At 35.8% G+C, this 19,987-nt stretch overlaps 1 protein-coding gene across 1 annotated transcript; it reads left to right on the plus strand.

Moving 5' to 3' along the window:
• Positions 1-229: 229 nt before the first annotated feature.
• On the plus strand, positions 230-19,737 carry LOC147389082 (uncharacterized). The gene is made up of 19 exons (XM_086417966.1): positions 230-600; positions 705-861; positions 932-1,003; positions 1,102-1,173; positions 1,257-1,328; positions 2,498-2,569; positions 3,109-3,180; positions 3,296-3,367; positions 3,461-3,532; positions 4,587-4,658; positions 4,741-4,812; positions 5,077-5,148; positions 8,150-8,218; positions 8,562-8,627; positions 8,778-8,822; positions 9,984-10,048; positions 18,178-18,557; positions 19,091-19,286; positions 19,385-19,737. The coding sequence occupies exons 1-19, from the start codon at positions 516-518 to the stop codon at positions 19,561-19,563; spliced, it is 1,962 nt and encodes a 653-aa protein (XP_086274092.1). The 5' UTR covers positions 230-515; the 3' UTR covers positions 19,564-19,737.
• Positions 19,738-19,987: the final 250 nt, after the last annotated feature.

A 19,987-nucleotide genomic window follows, 5' to 3' on the forward strand; every position in this document is an offset into this window, starting at 1 on the left:
GACCATGACAACACGCTTGAGACATCTCAATATCATGCGTGGATGAGACAAGATCCTCCTTTTCTTCTCCTTCAATTCAAAATACAAAGAGTATCTTATCCGAGTCTCATCGGTAGCGTTCGTTTGAACAAGAAAGTCTCGAAGAGTAATAAACTCCATCCTTAGTGGTCCCTATTATCAATCAACCCTATACAACAATAAGCATTTTCTTTTATTTTACTTGTATTATATGGGTAGTAGCAGAAGAAGACTTTTCCTCAAAATAAATAAAAGAGGAAAACAAGAAATCGACGACTCGATTCTGTTGAATCTGTTCTCTTTCTATTGTTTTTTCAAAACCTAAAAAGAAGAAAAAGATGAGAGAAAGCTCCACTCACAAAGGTCCTCCTTCAAAGATATTTTTTAAATGGCTGCCGGCCTTCTCACTGTCTCACTCCCTCTCTCGCAGTCAAGAACAATTCCATCTTCAACAACTACTTTCTCTCTAGCTCTGCTTGTTCTGTTTCTGCTGAGAAATGGGGTTTCTGGTCTTATGCTGCTCCATTTTTCTCTCTCTTGTTTATTTTGCAGCTCCACAACAGGTCACCGATCCCTCAGAAGGTCTCCCTCTCTCTGTCTCCACATGGAACATAAATTCACTTTCTGTTGTTAATTTTCTTCAATTTCATTGAACTTTTTTTCTCTTTTTTCTTCTTTCTTGTCAGTAATTGCTTTGAAAGCATTATCGGATCACTGGAATTTGGGAAAAAAATGGAATTTCACAATGGACCCATGCACCCCAAACGCTTCATGGGCCTCTGAGGATGCCAACCCTCGAATTGCCTGTGATTGCTCCGCCAACACTTGCCACGTTACCCATCTGTAATCTCTCTCTCTCTATTGTTTCTGTTTTTGTTTTTTTTTTCTTAAGGGGTGATTTTAATTGATTCAGCAAGATTTACGCTTTGGACATTTCGGATGGAATCCCAAAAGAATTGTTTGATTTAAGAGAGCTGATGGACTTGTAAGTAAAGATAGATCAGTCACGTTAGCTGTTCTTCATTAGCTTTTGTTCAATTATTATGTTTTATCTGAGCAAATTGCACTGAACTGTGATTTCAGGAATCTGGGTCAAAATGTTCTGAGTGGACCCATCTCAGCTGAAATTGGACAACTATCCAAGATGCAATATCTGTATTTATCAAATACTTTCTCAATCAAATACATGTTGGTTTTATTGCTTTCTTTTCTGATCATTTTGTTTAATTATAAAACAGGAGCTTTGGCATTAACAATCTGTCAGGTCCTGTGCCTCCACAACTTGGCAATCTCACAAAATTGATCTCTCTGTAAGTGTTTATTAGTGTTGGGTTTGGTGATATAAAATCACCACTTCTTTTGTTCCAAAGGGTTTACACTTTTGAGCATTTTGGGAATGTGTTTTCATTAGTTTTAGTTTATAGGAAAAATTACTTAAAGGACCCTGGAAAAGGGATTTATTTATAAATAGTCCCTAAGTTTTGGGCGGTAGCTTGATAGTCCCTTAGTAAAAATTTTATTTCTTAAAGGTCCCTCATGGTTGACAAACTCATTGCTTTTTTACTTATTGTCTAACTCACGATTTTTTATTTATTATCAAACTCGCCGGCTTTTATTTATTGTCAAGTTCATAACTTTTATTGTCAAATTCACCTCTTCTTATTGTTGAGTTGAGTTCACCACTTGTTAAATAAAAAGTGGTGAACTCGATACTGGTAAAACCCACCCATTTTTTATTTTTGAGTTTTTCTAACTAAAATACATGGAATAGATTCGAACCATTCTTGATCGTTTTTCATCCAAAAACAAAGTAAAAACGTGAAAAAACCTTAGTTTTTTTTTACATGCATCTTCAAAATGTTTGAAAAAAACCTTGAAAATTGGTTTCTTCTTTCTTCTTAGATCCTTTCAGGCGGAATGGAGTCTCCAAAACTCGATTGAGATGCCAAAAATCCAATTTTTTTGGATGAAAACAGTGAGTTTGAACGGTTAGGGCATTCAATCATGAGAAATGTGGGAAATAGGGTTCAAGGACTATTAAGAAAATAAAAATTTACTAAATGGACTATTAAGTGACTGCCCAAAACTTAGGGACTATTTAGAAAAAAATCCCTCCGCCAGGGTCCTTTAAGTACTTTTCCCTAGTTTATTAGAAATAACTTGGCTTTAATTGGTTATAGATAGTTGTAATGGTCTATAAAGTTTTGTTTTTCCTCTTGAAGGGTTTCTTTCTCACAAGCAAAAGAGGAAAAAAAAACTTATATGGATGATAACAACTATTTATACTCCCCCTTTTGTTTCTTATAAGCTAACGAAAAAACATTTCGAAAATACCCCTACCCAAGTGGAAAAAACCTATTTCGAAATCACTTTCTGCTTCTTATCTTTAAAAACTTTCTTTGTACATTAATTTGTAAATTTGTGGCTAATTCCATAGTTGGTTATATGCTCCTAAATATGTATATATTCTGTGTTACAGAAGCTTTAGCTCAAACAATTTTGTTGGCCCTCTACCAAGGGAGCTTGGAAACTTAACTTCCTTAGAGCAACTGTGAGTGGTTTCCTTTATATTCGAATTTCATAGGTTTTTGTGTTGATTCCCTCCAACCTTACACATAAATGCCTGGCCAAATATGATGTATGTAGGCTCCTAAGCTATTTTTCTTCCATCAAGAGAAGAAGGTCAGATGTGATCATGTTTGTGCTTCTGCCTCACACACTTATCATATATGGGTTTGGGAAACCCCCATTACATAGCTTACAACAATTGGACTTCCTAGGCCAATAATTGACTTGGTTAGATGTTATCAGAGGATGTCTAGAAACACTTACTTTTCTTGCCCATTGGCCATATTCCTGAATAAAACATAATGCAAAATAAATTGGATTACTTGGTTCACCCCACTGGGGTTAATTTTGACTTAGGGGTGGTCCAACATGGGAGAAAACTAGTGTTGGATAAGTCCCTACCAACACGTGTATTCCACAGAGGCTGGAAGAATGTATTCTACTTAGCTGTGTAAATATACGTTACCTTCTCATCTTGCCAAGCTTTTTAATCCTTAAATGTGAACTTTGCCTTATTTTCAGGTACATTGACAGTAGCGGAGTGAGTGAACAGATTCCACAAGAATTAGCAAGATTGAAGTCCCTTAAGAAACTGTAATTATTCATTTATTTATTCTTCAGCTGAAATCATGAAACTTAATTACCATAATTTTTTTTACTTTTGTTCTTGTAAGTTGGTTAATGGGTGTTCATATTTCTTCTGTCACAGTTGGGCATCTGATAATCGCTTTTCTGGAAAGTTACCAGAGTTCATTGGGACCCTTACAGAACTCATTGACCTGTATGCACAGTTCTCAATGTGCTTCCAAAGTTTTAAGATGCTTGTGAAAATTTGTACAAATTCTATTGACCAATGCATTGTTGTTATTCACAGGAGACTTCAAGGGACAATGCTTGAAGGGCCAATCCCAAACAGTTTTTCTGCTCTAACAAAACTAGAGGAGTTGTAAGCCCCCACAAAGAATACATGTTTTAGATTCATGCTTTCAGTTATTGAATGCTGGATGTGCTGAAGTATTTGTTCATGTTCACCCCACATAACTATTTCATTTATAAAACATTTCATGATCATTTGTGGCAGATTTAGTTTCTAAAAGTTTTATTTACATGGAAAGATTGAATTTGTTGCTTCTCCAAAACTTAATTGCACCAACAACTGGTTCTTATATGGCCAAATAGCCATATAAAACCCTCGTGGTCAAACTTTATACAAATGACCAAGTCATTGTGAAACTTTATATTCTAAAATTGCACTGACATAAGAATAAAATAATCCTGCAAAACTAAGAATACTACAACAGGCACTATTTTTCTTTGAAGTTAGTAATTTAATGTTTTGCTAAATATATCCATCTCCCTTGCAGAAAATTTCAGTCAGTTAGAAGTGGATTCACAGATCATAATGGAGTCTCTCATATCATCAGGGCTACTTACTTGAGCTTAACTTTTCATTTTCAATTTTTTTTTACTTGTTGAAAGTAGTGTGCTTATATTTTATAAACTGGCGAAAATATTTGCTGCACCATTTGGTCCTAAAATCACAATGTTTGGGTTTAAAACTTTTATGGAACTCTGTTGCAATCATGAGGTTTCATGTTCAACCTTAGATTTTCCTGTCAAAGTCAAGTAAAAAAAGAAAGCACAATAAAAAGATTAACGAAATGATATGAAAGTACTTATGTGTCAAATAATAAGTGAATCACTTGGAAGTAAGGTAGAGTAGCACTTCTCTGTGTTGAAACTTGGACTCACAAAACTGGAGGAGTTCCTTTCTTCAAAAGTTAACAGAACATCACTTACTGTCTCATTAGAAATGGCAGAAACTTCTCTGAGCTTTCCTTTTTTACATTTAAATTTTCATCCTTTCTTGTGTTGTAAGGATTGCATATATGATTAGCATTTTATGTGTACAGAACATGAGTTTGGCTCAGACATAATACTGATATAAGTTTGTGATCTTACTAAAGTAGAGTTTCTGACCTCTTTGTATCCCTATATAGGAGACTCGGTGACCTTACTGGGGAAGACTCATCTCTCTCTTTCTTGGAAAATTTAACGAGCTTATCCATTCTGTAAGCTTCTGAAGAGGAAAAAAAAATCAATTTATTACAGTTTTTAGGTTGACATAAATGAAATTATATTTTTTAACTGTAGATCTTTGAGAAATAGTCGAGTAGCTGGTCAACTTCCAGGGAAACTTGGGGACTTTCCTAAGTTGAAATACTTGTAAGTTATGGAGATTCTATTGCCAGATATTGTATGTCAATTAACTCTCAATGTACCTTTTGTTCAGTCTAGAACCTTGTAGCAAGGGAAACTTATCATTTCTATTAATTTTTTTTTTCTTTTTCAGTTTGAATATTTCATTGTCACTGAGATTTTAGGTTACCATGTGGAGATTGACTAACTGATCTCCCTTTGTTTTAATTAGAGAAATTAAGGCTTTATATATCAGATCTCTAAATTCTTTCTTTATTGAGATTGTGACAGGGACTTGAGCTTCAACAAGTTAACGGGTCAGATACCAAGCTCATTCCAAAATTTTGAGTCTTTGGAAATTTTGTAAGTCGAGTTTCAATATCAACTCTTCAGCATTTTAATTCTGTCATGCTATTAATAGTCCAAACCAAATTTTTGTCCTCATAATCTAACCTAATTCCAAATAATGGGGACTACATGATCAATTCAGTTGAATGATAAATTTTATATGTATCTTTCATAAATTTTTGCCTATACTCTTTCCATAGATGCAATACAATATTGAGTGTTTGCAGTCCCAAGGAGCCAGGGGAGGGGGGTTGAATAAATCGATCACATGAAGAATTACTTCAAAATAAGCCCAGATTTTTTTTTATTGAAATGCTTTATGTTTTTCTTTAGATTTTTTTTTTCCAGGGCTTGTAGTTGTCTTAGAATTAGAATTAGTTTTTGTTTATCATTCAAATATCCTGTAGATAAGTGAGGTTCAATTGGTTTTGACCTCATCTACGTAGGTTTAGGAGTCGCCATCATTCAAAGAGTTAAGGTGTGAATGGACACCATAAAAAGATGTTTTGAAATTCACTTTTTCAAGTAAGTAGTGACTCAAATCTAGTTTAACCATAGAGGTTAAGGGCAAAGAGTTTCGGTTGTGAGACAAAGAAGGTGTTTGGCACCTCATCTCATCCACCAAGTTGGTGGTTATCAAAGGTTGGCCAAAAGTGAAGTATAAATGACTTTTTTCTTCTTTCTTTTGTTTATTTTTATTTTCTAGGAGGCTTATGGTAGTTGTGTCCCTTATGGTCAGGCCTATGAGGAGCTAGCCCCATATCTCACCCACCAAATTGGTAGGTTTTTTTGTTTTTTTTATTTTATAAGAAAGTTTGAATGTTTCTCTTAGACATATTGTTATCGAGATAAATGGGAAGTAGCAAGTTGGAAAAAGATGATGGATAGGTAAAGATACTCTTTATGTTTTTGGTTCACTACCATTAGTATAACCCATAGTAGGGTGTTCTTTTTTTGAACTTTCAAGAGTTGGCAAGGTGCGAAATCCAGCCAGTTGAAGAGATACAAAGACAACAAGAAAGAACAGAACTTTTTGGGGATATATTAGGTATTTTTAATATAAGGTAGTTTTATCTTCTGATAATTTGGATGGTTTGGATTATTCTGGGGTGATTTTATGGGTTAGATTGGTCCTTTAGGCTTTGGTTTTTTTCTATAAAAATCCCAATTGCATGTATACTTTTTTGTTGATTTTGGGGGAGCTCGATCCTCATCATTATTGCATTGAGCTTTTTCCTCATTTTCTGATTGTTGTTGAAGCGTGGCTTCCATTTATCAATACCATTAGTTTCCTGCAATTGGGAGTGCATTGTTTTATCTATTTGCACCTGAGGAGAGTACCCCCAATTTGACATTGACCTATGGTCTATGACTATTTCTATTGTATGACTACTACTACTTTCAGAATGAGCTCTCTTTTTGCCAATGGGATTGAATTTTTGGATTCTTTTGTAGATTCAAACTTGGCCAACAACATAATAATTTGGAAGTGATTTGTCTCTTTGAATTGCTGCGATTTTTGTTCTTTTTCTAAGCCGATTACGATCTTAAAAATTCCCTTAGAGTTGCTAGATAATATCCCACTGTTTTGGCCAATTTCAAAGATTTCATGTTAAGTATTTTCATCCGCAGATTTTACACTTTGAAAAAGTTTTAAAAATCATTGGGACTGAGATTTTTGGTGATTTATTGTATTTGAGTTTTGTTGAAGGCTAGCGACTCGTAGATGCTATTGAACATGACAAACTTGGTCCACTATTGTCAAGATAGGCGGGTCTGAGGTGTTATGTCTGAATAGAGTCTCAAATTTTATGTTATTATTCTTATGGGCCCAAAGGGATCACTATTGGGCTTTTCCTGAGAACAATGGAGTTGTATTGGTTTTGTTGGTTGAATTTCAATGAACCCTAATAACAAGTACATGTTGGATGAGCCAAACAGTACTTGTAGAGGCACAAAATCTAGAGGTAACTTCCCGGTGTGGACGCTCCATACTCGACTTCATGCATATCAGGTTCTGATTATGTAATGGGTTCTGGGTACCCCTAGGTCACTCACCTTGAACAAGAGCAATCACTATTTTCTCACAAGTTTTACAGCCGTAGAGCTCTCTATTTATAAAGCCGGGAGTTGCTAGTGCAACAAAATACTAGACATCTCATACAGAACAGAAGACCTCTATTTACATAGTTCTAAAATTCCTCTCTTCCCTTAGATGAAGTCTAAATTTATTAGACACCCCAAAACCCACAAAAAGAACCTCAAAAGAAAACAAATACAAGTTAACTAACGTGAACAACTTCCAAGGCTCTTATAAAGATTGACTGTTTGGTTTCTTGTTTCCCTTTGGACCAATGAGCTACTTGTGCAATGGAAACATATAGTTTCCAAATTCTGATTTTTGTTATAGCACTTTTAACCTGCAAATAAAGCTATCAATGATTTTGCATGATTACTCATTTAACAAGGTTGCCTGTATGCTTCTACCTAACCAAGTTCTTTATATTATATATTTGATCTTTGTTCAGTGTATATTTTCCTCAACTCTCGGGTGTGTCATACCCCATTTAAACCCCGTGACTATTCATAGTTCTCCCCCTCGCCAACAAATCGGTCTTTTGGAGTAGTTGGTTGGTTAACATAATATCAGAATGCTAGGTCTGTATAGGTCATGGGTTCAATTCTTTCCACCCTTATGGGTGAGGGGGATTATTGAGTGTATATTTTCCTCCACTATCGGGTGTGTCATACCCCAGTTAGGTCCCATGACCCTCTTATATTCATAGTTCTCCCCCTCCAACAGATTGGTCTTTTGGAGTAGTTGGTTGGTTAACAATCATTTGTTATTTTCAATCAGTGACATTAATTTTCAGCATCTATGAACCTGACAAGGTTTATTTTTTATTTTATCCTTTGTGCTCAATGGGTGTGGAAGTTGTAGGTGCTACCTGTTAAATTTTGATTCATCATTCCATCTGATATCCCTGCCAAATTTTAACATTTTGTATTTTCTCAGATATCTTGGAGACAATAACTTGACTGGGGAGGTACCTTCAAATATCATAACTCCAAAGCTCGGTGCTTTGTAAGTGACAAGTTGAAATTAGACTGTTCTGTTTTTTTCCAGTCTTTATTACTCATCTAATAAATATATTTTGTTTCTTCTGGTTCATGGGGTCTGTTAACTACATAAGTTTATGATCAGAGACTTAATTTTGATTGCTGCATTGCTGGACTGAGTCCAAATAAAGGAGGAGGTTTGCGTTAAGTTGACAGGCAGCATAACCCCTAAAAAGTGTCAAACCCTTAATATGGATCCTAACTGGCTCCAAATAGAGTTGAATGGCAATGTCTTCTCCCACTGTTTACAGTATAATTATTTGGAGTATATCTAAAGTTAGCTATTATTTTTGGTTACTTCGTTGCAGAGATGTATCTTTCAACCCCATCTCCGGGAATTTCCCTCTGAATTATGCCAAAGTTGGATTGGCAATGTAAGTTATCTATTTTACCCTTACACACAAATAACCCCAGACACAACACGCATTTTATGGACCGCACACACTATATAAAATGAGCAAGTGCTACTTCTCTTTTAGGTAGTATATTTACCTTTTAGCAAATACTGTCTATCACTCTTTCAGGAATTTCGTTGGGACTTCCATGAATGCAAACAGTTTATTTGACAGGTGAGGCATTTCTTTTGATGCATAACATGTAGCTAGGCCTGTACATTCAACAAGTTCTCTTTATTGACATTTCCTGAAGAGATAGTAATGGAATCGTCCACTCCTGATTTGGAAAGCTATTCTTTAAGGGTTTCTTTTTTTCTTTTTTTTTGATAAAAACTCATAGACGTGGAATTTTTCATGCAGGATTTTATAATTGGCTATTCATCGGCCTATAAGGCCAGCAATCAACCTAACCTAATCTAAATCTCTAAAATATGTGATGAGATATTGAGCTCCACCGTATCAGTGATAGAGACCATTTCATACACATTATTACAATGCACTTATCTGTATCACTCCTAACTTATCTCTACCCAAAAGCACTCCAGATTTTCACTTTTGTTTACTTTTATGCAAGGTTTTAATTTCCAAATTTCAGTTTATATTTTCTTCTAGCTTGGTTTTGAAAATATCTCACGGAAATATATCTATAATGTTGAGATGCTATAAAATTTTAGGAAGTAATATTATGGAATTTAAAAAAACAAACTACTGAAAATTTGATAAAAGTTTAGGAGGTGATAAAACAAGCACTAAAGGACACTCATAACTCATATTACTACAATAAAAAATATATATATGGAGTAAGAAAAAGCAGGATCAATGGTGCTTGGTACATGCTGTTACAAATAAATTATTCTCTCTGATATATATAATTTTATAACAAAAAAAAATATTTCATGGAAATATTTTGAAATTTAAATCCATCTTTCTATAGATTGTCAACATATCAATTTTCCCTTGGAGTGTCCAAGTCAGATGCCCTTTATCTGACACTAACACAAATCATTGTCCAAGTTATACCGATCACAATTTTGGCATCATCAGTTTGTTTCCAGCTTATGAGCACAAACAAATAAGGAGTTTTACTGGATTGCACCTTAGAGTATCAATCTACTTATATCATGAAAGATAAAAAATTTAAAATGAAAATGCCATTTCTGAAGCTTAGTTACTTGATTCAAATATCTATACTGAATTGCACCTTAGAGTATCAATCTACTTATATCATGAAAGATAAAAAATTTAAAATGAAAATGTCATTTCAGAAGCTTAGTTACTTGATTCAAATATCTATACTGGTTTCTTAAAAGCTCTTGGTGAATTTGGTGAATACAGAAAAGTGTTAGGAATGTTGCATTGCCTTCAAGAGGGTTCTACTTGCACTAACAAAGTTCCAACTTGTAAGTACAAAACTTTTCATTTAATGATTTGGGTGCCTTTATTTTCTTATTGCAAAATATCTATTAGCATTTTTCATGGACTGTTACCTCTCCAAATTGATTTTTTTTTTTGTTGCCAATATGGACTACATGTACATTTCTCTTGCTATGGATTTGTGATGCATATCCTAGAACATTCCATTTACATAATCCATTAATATTTTTTTCCATTATGTAAAGAAAATAAATAAATACTTCATTATAAGTTACTTAAGATATTATGCCGACTCACTAACTATTTTTATGGGTTTGCTGGATCAAATGCTCTTTACCCGTTTCAGATTTTTTTTTGTCAGTACCCGTGTCAGACTTTGATGCCTGTACCTGTATCCATGCTACATTGAGTGGTCTTTAACCATTTCTTCTATATATTGTTGTGGTTCTTACCTTATTTTTCCCTATAGAGGAATAATGTATTGAGTATTTTTTTTGTTACCCTATGTCGGTGCCATTTCTATTAGCAAGGTTCAAACTAGCTTTGCTTTGGACCATTGGAATACTAAAACATTCCCGAATATTCATTAAAAAATGTTTTTCATGATTAAATGAAATTAGGAAAAAAAAATGTTTTTAATGGTTAAATGCATTTTCAAGGGCCTAACTTGGGCTGGGCTGAGCATGACCTGTCGTAGCTTGGCCATGGTTGGGCACAACATTGTTTTCATTTCTGAACATAAATAATGATGGAATAATTTCTGATGATACCGGCTTGTGCCATGAAAAAAATAGATAGAATAAGAACTGGATGGTTAAAGTGGAGATGCACTTCTGAAGTGCCATGTGATAGGCGCATTCCAATTAAACTAAAAGGAAAATTTTATAAGACGATAGTAAAACTAGTTATGCTTTATTGAGCTGAATGTTGGGCTATCACAAAGCATTCCAATCATGTTTATGTTTATGTTTTTCTATTTTTTATCTTTTTATCTTCTATGTAAGGGCATTTATGTCTATTCACTCGTTTATTAATAGATATATCTATCAAGCTCTCATTATGAGTATTGGCAATTATTTTCCAATTCTTCTTGGTATCAAAGCCTATAGGGAATCCATCGATTGTGTCTCTCTTGTAAACAGTTTCTACTGCTGTTTATGTTTACTTCTGTTTAACTCTTGTACATAGGGAATGAGACTCAATCTTTTTACTGCCAATTTATAAGCTGTTTTGTTTCACTCATATAACTATCGAGTTTAGTTCATCACCCCAAATTATGAATCCAAAAATGAAGATATCTATTCAATCGACTCCTAGACCTCTTGGAGTTGCTCAGTCGACATCTCCCTATCTTCTACTATCTTCCCAACAACCCATCTGACTCTTAAGGACCAAACCTAAACAAGGAGTCTTCGTTGAAGGGTCTCCCCTTAGGGGGTTCTTCTCTCCCTCTTTTACCCTAATCACACCATGCGATGGTTGCACTGATGTAGTTCCTTGTTCGATTTGATCCATGTTGTTGGCTGGATTGTCCTGCGATTAGGATTTGCTGTTGTGAGGCTGCTATGGTGTAAGGTTGTTCTATGGGGTTGCTGGGTGAATCACTCCAGATTTATAATCTTGTGTGGGTGCCCTACTGCCCTGCAATGGAGTTTTTGTGTATCTTTGTGCCTCCTTGCTACCCTACAATAAGGTTTAAAGTCCTACGATAATTTTCTTGTTTTTGGCCGGGCTGTATGATAGAGGTTCACCATCCCCATCTTCTCTTGTTATTGTTGTTTTTTGGCGTGGCTAGGTTGTGTAACAGAGGTTCACCACCCCTTTCTTTTGTTATTGTTTTTTTTTTCTGGTGGGTGATCGCGCATTGGTTTGAGGTTGCAAGAAAACTCCCTTCAAGACAAAATTTTCCATCTTATTGCCTTGCTCTTGAAAATCCTCCTATTTTTCTTGCGATATGACATTGAACCAAGAGATCAAGGAATTTAATACTCTTCTTGGGGCAAATTCCTCAGCCCAACGTATTACCAATGTCTTATTAGATGGTCGGAATTTTCAATCATGGTCTTGTTCTTTGAGACTCTATTTGGGGAGTTGAGATAAATCCAAATGGATTTTGGGCACCATTACTAAGTCAATCATCACCGATCCCAAATTTGAACAATGAGAGATCGACAACTGCACCCTTCTTGGGTGGTTGTTTAATTCCATGGAGCAACGCATCTACACCATGTTTATGTATCATGAGACGGTCTCCTCTTTGTGGTCTGCTCTCACTAAAAGACATTGTGCATGTTCGGAATGATTTGGGGATTTAGGAGTTATATCGCGATATTGCACAGGCTACTCAAAGTACTCAGAGTGTAGCTGATTATTTTGGTTTTCTTCGGTCTTGTTGGGAGGAGCTCTCTCATTATGAGTCTATGGCTGAGTTGTCTAAAGAAGCAGTCGGGTATGTGTTTAAGAGGATTTCTCGACATTAGACATACTAGTTTCTTATGAACCTATGATCTGAGTTTGAGGCACTACAAACCTAGATCCTTAAATTTTCTCCTTTGCCTTTCTTATTTGAGGTCTGTGCAATTATTGATAGTGATGAGCGTCGTCGTCATGTAGTACCATCTCAGACTTAGGCCCCTGGTATCCTTTCTGCACTAGTTACAGATCAAATGGCTTTAGCAACCAATTAAGGTTTCTCTGACTCATGCTCAGGGATCTGGGAGTCGTGGTCGTGGAGGCCGTGGTCATGGTAAAAGAAGCGGTCTTACTTGTAGTCATTGTGGGGAAGACTAGCCTTGAGAAGGCTTGATATTTTCAACTCTATCCTCATTTGTTACAATCTCTTGCCACTCCTACTTTGGGGCATTTTGTTCCTCGTGTTGCCACTGTTGAGTCATCACCAGTTCCTCTCACTGATCCTCCATCATCTCTTAGCACTATTGATTTGCAACAACTTTAGACTCAGATTGTCGCTATTGTACGAGATCAGATTCATGCTCATACTCACTTATCTTCGACTGTGGCCTCAGGTATCATGCCCACAAGTACATATTTTGTATTCCATACTTTTTCTTATTAGACTTTAGATTTATGGCATGTTCATTAAGGACATGTTAATTTTCAGCACTTATGTTTTTTATTTCATACTTTAAAAATTTCTTGTAGTAGAAACAATTTTTAGTGCTCTATGTATGAGCTTTCTAAACACACACGTACTTCTTATATTCCTTGCATGCATCAGTTTAATGCAATATTTGATTTAGTTCATTCTGATATGTGAGTGCCTTTTTAATGGTCATAGATATTATGTTACATTTATTGACCACTATTCTCGTTGTATTTGGGTTTATTTGATGCATTCTTGTTCTAAGGTGTTTTCCCTTTTTTGTTAATTTTCTTAAAATGTTTCAGACTTAGTACAATGTCACTATTAAATCTTTAAGGCCTGATAATTAGGGGGGGGAGATATATTTGTGATGGGATTCGATCCCATTTCCATTAGCATGATATGCTTCATCAATTGACTTTTCCATATACTTCTAAACAAAACGGGGTGGCTAGAACGTAAGAATCGCCACCTCATGAATATTGTCCGTTGTCTTCTTCGAGGGATGCATGCTCCCAAGTTATATTGGAATATGGCTATCCTCATTGCGGCTTTTCTCCTTAACTGCATTCCAAGTAACACCTTAGGAGGACAGATGTCTCTTCATGGTATTCAATCTGATAGCATTCTCTTTCTCATTACTCCTAGAGTCTTTGGATGCACTTTTTTTGTTCAAAACAGGACCCCTCGTCACACAAAATTAGATGACAAAGTCATTCGGTGTGTTTTCTTGGGTTACTCGTCTATGTCAAAAGGGTATCGCTATTATGATCCTATTTCTCATTGTGTAATTCACTCTTTGGATGTCACATTTTTTGAAAATGTTCCCTACTTTCGTGCTACATCTTCTTTACAAGACTTTTTTCCTTTACAGGATCCCTTTCCTATAGTGCTACCATTTCCAGTTTTCTCTCCATCTTCTCTTTACCAACGCTGAAGATTTACTCTCGTCGTCCCCTTTCTCAAACCTTACCAACCTCCTCTTTAGACTCGGGTATAACATTTTCTACTCTTACTTATATTCCTTCTATTTCTGACTCTCACTTGCCTATTACTCTTCACAAAGGTAAGAGGGGGGGTGTTACTGAACATCTTATTGCCCAGTTTGTTTCCTATCAGGAACTTTTTCCTTCTTACTAAGCCTACCTTGTCGTGACTGATTCTATTCAAGTTCCTTGGTCTGTATCTAAGGCGTTGCGAGATCTTAAGTAGATTTGTAGAAAAATCACACATGGGAGCATGTTCCCTATCCCTCTGGGGAGCGGACTGTTGTTTGTAAATGGGTTTTCAATGTTAAATATCTCTTGGATGACACTATTGATTGGTACAAGGCACACCTCGTTCCTAAGGGCTTTACGCAGACTCCAAGAAAAGATTTTGGTGTTACATTTGCTCCTGTAACCAAACTCTCCACTGTTCACCTCCTAATATCTTTAGTTGCATGCCACTGGTTGTTATTCTACCAACTTGATGTAAAGAATGCCTTTCTGAATAGTAATCTGATTGAGGTTATTTATATGGTCCCCCCTCCTAGGTTTTGTCTTTATGGGGAGTATTTGGGGAAGGTCTATCGCTTTTTAAAATCTTTTTATGCTTTGAAGTAGTCCCTGCGAGCCTGGTTTCAACACTTTTCTGATGTTATTTTTTCTATGGAGTTTTCCAGATGCCACTCGGATCATACTTGCTTTATTCATCGAGGAGTGGATGGTCATTGCACCATTGTTTTGGTTTATGTGGATGACATTGTTGTGATTAGATATGATGCACAATGGATTGATAGAGTAAAAAGGTTATTGGGCCGTGCTTTTGAGGTTAAAGACTTGGGTCCCCTCAAGTACTTCTCGATGATAGAAGTGGTCCGCTCACGCTATGGTATTTCGCTATCTCAGCGCAAATACACTTTGAGTCTTCTTCAAGACACTGGGATACTTGGTTGTCCTGCTTCTTCTCTTATGGATCAAAATCATCGTCTTCTTGCTAAATCTGGTGATGTTTTATCTGATCATTCTTCTTATCAGAGACTCGTAGGCCGGATGATTTATTTGACCAACACTAGATCAGATTTGACCTTTGTGATTAGTGTAGTCAGTCAATTCATGCATGCTCCCCGCTCCTCTCATCTTGATACTGTTTATCGTATTCTTCGCTACTTGAAATCTTGTTTTGGTCTTAGACTTTTCTACTCGTCTACTATTCAGTCACAGTTATCATGTTTCACTGATGCTGATTATGCTGGTTCTCTTATAGATAGGAGATCTACATTTGGTTTCTGTACTTTCCATGGTAGTAACTTGATCCATGGAAAAGTAGGAAACAGAGTGTAGTTTTTCATTCTTCTGTTGAAGCTGAGTATCGGGCTATAGTCCTTGGCACTTGTGAGCTTATTTGGCTTAGATCTTTACTGACGGAGCTGAGATTTCCTATTTCTGGCTCTTCCACTTTATTTTGTGATAACAAATCTGTCATCATGCTTACCTCTGACTCAGTTCTTCATGAAATGACCAAGCATATAGAGGTTGATATTCCCTTTCTCAAGGAGAAAGTTCGAATTGGTGCTCTTTAGACAGTCTCTATAACTTTTTCAGATCAGCTTGCGGATATGCTTACGAAGTTTGTTGGTCCTTCTGTCATTAACTCTCATCTTGTTAAGCTGGGCTTAGTTGATATATTTGCCCTAGCTTGAGGGGGAGTATTGGAAATAATGTTTATGTTTATGATTTTCTGTTTTTTATCATTTTATCTTCTATTATTTCTATGTAAGGGCGTTTACGTTCTATCATAGATATCTGTCAAGCTCTCATTATGAGTATTGACAATCATTCTCCAATTCTTCTAGCATCATGTTAATAAATTGAGTGTTGTATAGAAATGAGGATATTGAGATGGATGAGTGGAAATACGAGGAAAGATAAAATTTGGAAACAGACACATTCCGTAAAATGTAGGATCAGTTCCAATAGGTGACAAACTCAAGAGAAAGTCTACTAAAATAAAACACTTTTCCAGTCATTATGTATGCTGTTTTCTTTTTCTTTTCTTGTTTGTGGATGGGAACACTGTTATCAGTGGTGTATTGCATCATTAGTTATTGCAGGTGAGCATAGTCATTGCATTTTTGGAACTAATTTACAAATTTTTTAGGCCTTTAAAGTCCCTCATTATATGATCAATATAAATCATGGCTCTATTGATTGATTCCAACCCCCGCAACCCTCCCCCCCCGTTTCCTCTTGAACCCAATTTGATGCATTGGAAATTCCTGCTTTGTGTAATTTTTTTAATCAGGGAAATTTTGTTAACAAGAGGCCAAAGGGTGCTTCTAGTTTTCATTTTGTTTTGGGGAGACCCACTCCATCAACATTTTTTACAAGCCCAATTACTGGGGTCAACAACATGAATTCTATTGAAGCATTTTAACTCTTTATCATGAACCACATCTTCAGTCAAGGAATGTCCATAACTTTTCCTACTACCTCAATATCATTTTTGATCTTCCTCTTGCCCTTTTAGAGCCCTTATTCACACCAAAATCTGCAAATTTTTCATTGAAGGTTTGTTTTCTTCTACAATACTGGATTCTTGTCCTTTCTACTAGAGGGGGGGAAAGGGTGTGATTGCAGTTAGTTCCATCTGGGACCGTCCTTCCCACATTGTTATATATCATTCTAATTTGGAAACGACAGAATGATAAACCCCTATGCACCATTTTCTGTCAGTTTTTTGCGTACAGAGCTTAGAACTGTTATATTCGGTTACTGGTGGGATTCAATTTGGGAAGACAACTTTCTACTTCTCAATCTTTTGGAATAAATAATTACACAAAATGATACTCCCTTTAATGTATATTGTATACTTGTTTTTCACTACTTTTTTTTATGGGCTCAGCATATCAGTTTACCAGGAAAGATAAAAGTCTAAACTACAAGGTATTTGTGGATTAGAGCTCCAATGATAATTAGAAACTGGATTGAATGCTTGCAATCATGGTTCAGAGTATCATACCAATTCAGAATGTTTTGGCGGAACATTCCAGTTTTAGCTGAAGTTGGCACAAAAAATTAGGTCTGATTGAGACATTGTATATTTTGGATTGTCTTAGAAGTTGGAATGTTTCAGTCAAGACCATGTCAGTTTTCTCCAAAATGTAATATTTAAATGAGATTTTAAAACTTGGTTGTAAACTTGTAATCATGCAATCTATTCTATTTTATCTATGGGGGCGGATCATGGGACATATGTAAAAACAATGGTTTTTCAAAATATGGGCTAGAGGTTTTGGATTGAGCTTATTTTTTGTGAGGATGGTCTTTACGATAAGAAGATCATCCTCACAAAAAATCCGTTCAATCTGAAACTTTTAAGTCCATCAAAAATGATTTACAAATTATTGTAATAATAATAAATTTTCAACATATGGGTTAGAAGTTTCGGATTAAGCCGATTTTTTGTGAGGATGATCTCTTATGATGAGAAATCCTAAAAAAATATCAGTCCAATCTGGAACTTCCAACCCCATCAAAAGTGATCATTTTTTATGGACTTAGAAGTTTCAGATTGAGCTGATTTTTTGCAAGGATGATCTTCTCATCATAGAGACCATCCTCACAAAAAATCAGCTCAATCCAAAACCTCTAACCCATATGTTGAAAAACCATTGTTTTTACATATGTCCCATGATCCGCCCCCTATATATATACATATAGTGTAACAGAATAATTCAGAAATATCCACACAAATATTTGGTTGCACCACAGGTAATCTGGTCTTGTTAGATCAATTTTTGAACTCTAATGGTATGCCTTGAGAAAGGTTCTAAAAAGAGCTTGGAGGAAGACCAATAAATGATGTGGTAACCTCTCAAGATGATTCTATTAGTGAAGGTTACGAGATGTATTACCTACCTACAGGTGGGTCTAACACTTTATATGCTATTGCGGGTTCTCTGTGATCCACTAGAAGGATACCTTAGATTTTCTCTTTGTGTAACAGTTTTAGTTTCATTTCAAACTCAAAAGATAATGTTGAAATCCCATTCTCTTGTTGCTGTGGTAGACTCTTCTTTTTCTATCAATTGTGGAGGCTTGGACCAAGTATCTGCATCCAATGTTTATTTCTATGATGACTCGGAAACATTGGGAGCTGCTTCACTCTACACAAACTCTGAGCATCAATGGGGAGTAAGCAACACAGGATTTTTCATCTCCAACCCAAATGGCCCTCAATACAAAACCAATACAGAGTCTCAAATCATGGGGACTTTGGACTCCGAACTATATAAAACAGCAAGGATTTCACCAAGCTCATTGAGGTACTATAGCCTTGGTTTGAAGAATGGAAGATATAACATTGAACTCCACTTTGCAGAGATAGTATTGGATGATTCGAAGTCTTGGAAAAGTCTTGGAAGACGCTTATTTGACATATATATTCAGGTATTGATTGCATTTCCTTATTATCTGTTAAGCTGTTGATGTTGCGCACAAACCCAAATCATTTGGATTTCATTTATTTTCAGTTACACCAGAATCGATCAAGATGTAGAGCCCGTTTTTTATACACTTAAAAAAGCAACTTTTTTTACCTTTGAAAGTTAAGAAGTTAAAAAGTAACTTTGGATTCATTTTATAAAACTACTTTTAAAAAGTAAAAATCCTACATTTTTTCAGAAAGCAAGAGGAAACTACTTTCTACTTATTAAAAGCTACTTTTTCTAAAGTTACTTTCTTCCTAGCTAGTATCTACTTTCTATCTAAACGGAACCTTATCTTTCAAACCTAGGACATGCCTCTGCTACCATGATACCATAAAATGGCTACCAAACCTGTATTGGTTGCTTCAATTTTATGTGTAAATGTCAAGTCCAAACCATATGTGCTGAACTTTATCTTTCGACGAGCAAACTGATCCTTGTTTCTTTACATTTGAAGCCATAAATCTCATTGGGTTGTGAATGGCAAAATTGTAGGGCGAGAGAGTTCTCCAAGATTTCAACATTCAAGATGAAGCTGGTGGATCCAAGAGAGCCATTGTGAAAACATTTGAGGCAAATGTGACCAATACAATAATGGAGATCCATTTCTTTTGGGCTGGTAGAGGGACTTGCTGCATTCCATTTCAAGCAACTTATGGGCCACTAGTGTCGGCAATCCATGTCTACCAAGGTTCTTCAAATCATATATTGATATTTCACGAACATACTTTATCCAATCTTCATATGCATTTAACCTCTGTTTCTTTTTGGTTCCCTTTTATCTTGTAGGATCCAACGGTTTTGGTTCTCCGTCAAAGCATGACAAAAAACGTGTGGGACAACTTGTCGGGATAGCCATTGGATGTGCAGCTGGGGTCATGATACTCTCATCCCTATTCTATCTATGGTGGACAAAGGAAACACCTGGGCACATGCGAGTACACACTGAATCTCCGAGGAAAGAATGATGCATGAGCTTGTCCGTGGCTACAGTAAAAAGGTACATGGCATTGAAGTTGTGAGAATAATGGCTCATGCTTGGATTAAATATGTATATAGCAACTTGTAATATTTTCATGCACAAGTAGCCAGAATTGAATGTGTTTGAATTTGTGAGGAGTGGCTTTGCTACTAGATTACAATGATCTTTTGCAGATGTGGTCTATATGCTAGTTAATCTGGGTTGTCAAATTGATCGGCTACCTCGAGATCAATTGTCATGTGAAATCTTGCACTATCCAGATTAGCCTAATTTTGAACAGTTAATGATCGACAAGGGAGTCAAAATCAAGGTTTTAGTGCTTATGGGGACTTAAGCTAATCAGGATAACTGAGACTTAACTTGATTATGCTAGAAAAGTTGGGTCGAGGCAAACTATATCTATTCCCTAA

This window comes from Akebia trifoliata, chromosome 12 (assembly GCF_017979445.1).
Source record: "Akebia trifoliata isolate Shusen 1 chromosome 12, ASM1797944v1, whole genome shotgun sequence".
Lineage (NCBI taxonomy): Eukaryota > Viridiplantae > Streptophyta > Magnoliopsida > Ranunculales > Lardizabalaceae > Akebia > Akebia trifoliata.

Bases quoted from the DNA above. Each gene is read 5' to 3' on its own strand.
- LOC147389082 (XM_086417966.1), top strand. From the start codon at position 516: ATGGGGTTTCTGGTCTTATGCTGCTCCATTTTTCTCTCTCTTGTTTAT. The intron at 8,219-8,561 runs GTAAGTGACAAG...ACTTCGTTGCAG, and splicing joins ACTCCAAAGCTCGGTGCTTT to AGATGTATCTTTCAACCCCA. The intron at 10,049-18,177 runs GTAAGTACAAAA...TTGCTGTGGTAG, and splicing joins CACTAACAAAGTTCCAACTT to ACTCTTCTTTTTCTATCAAT.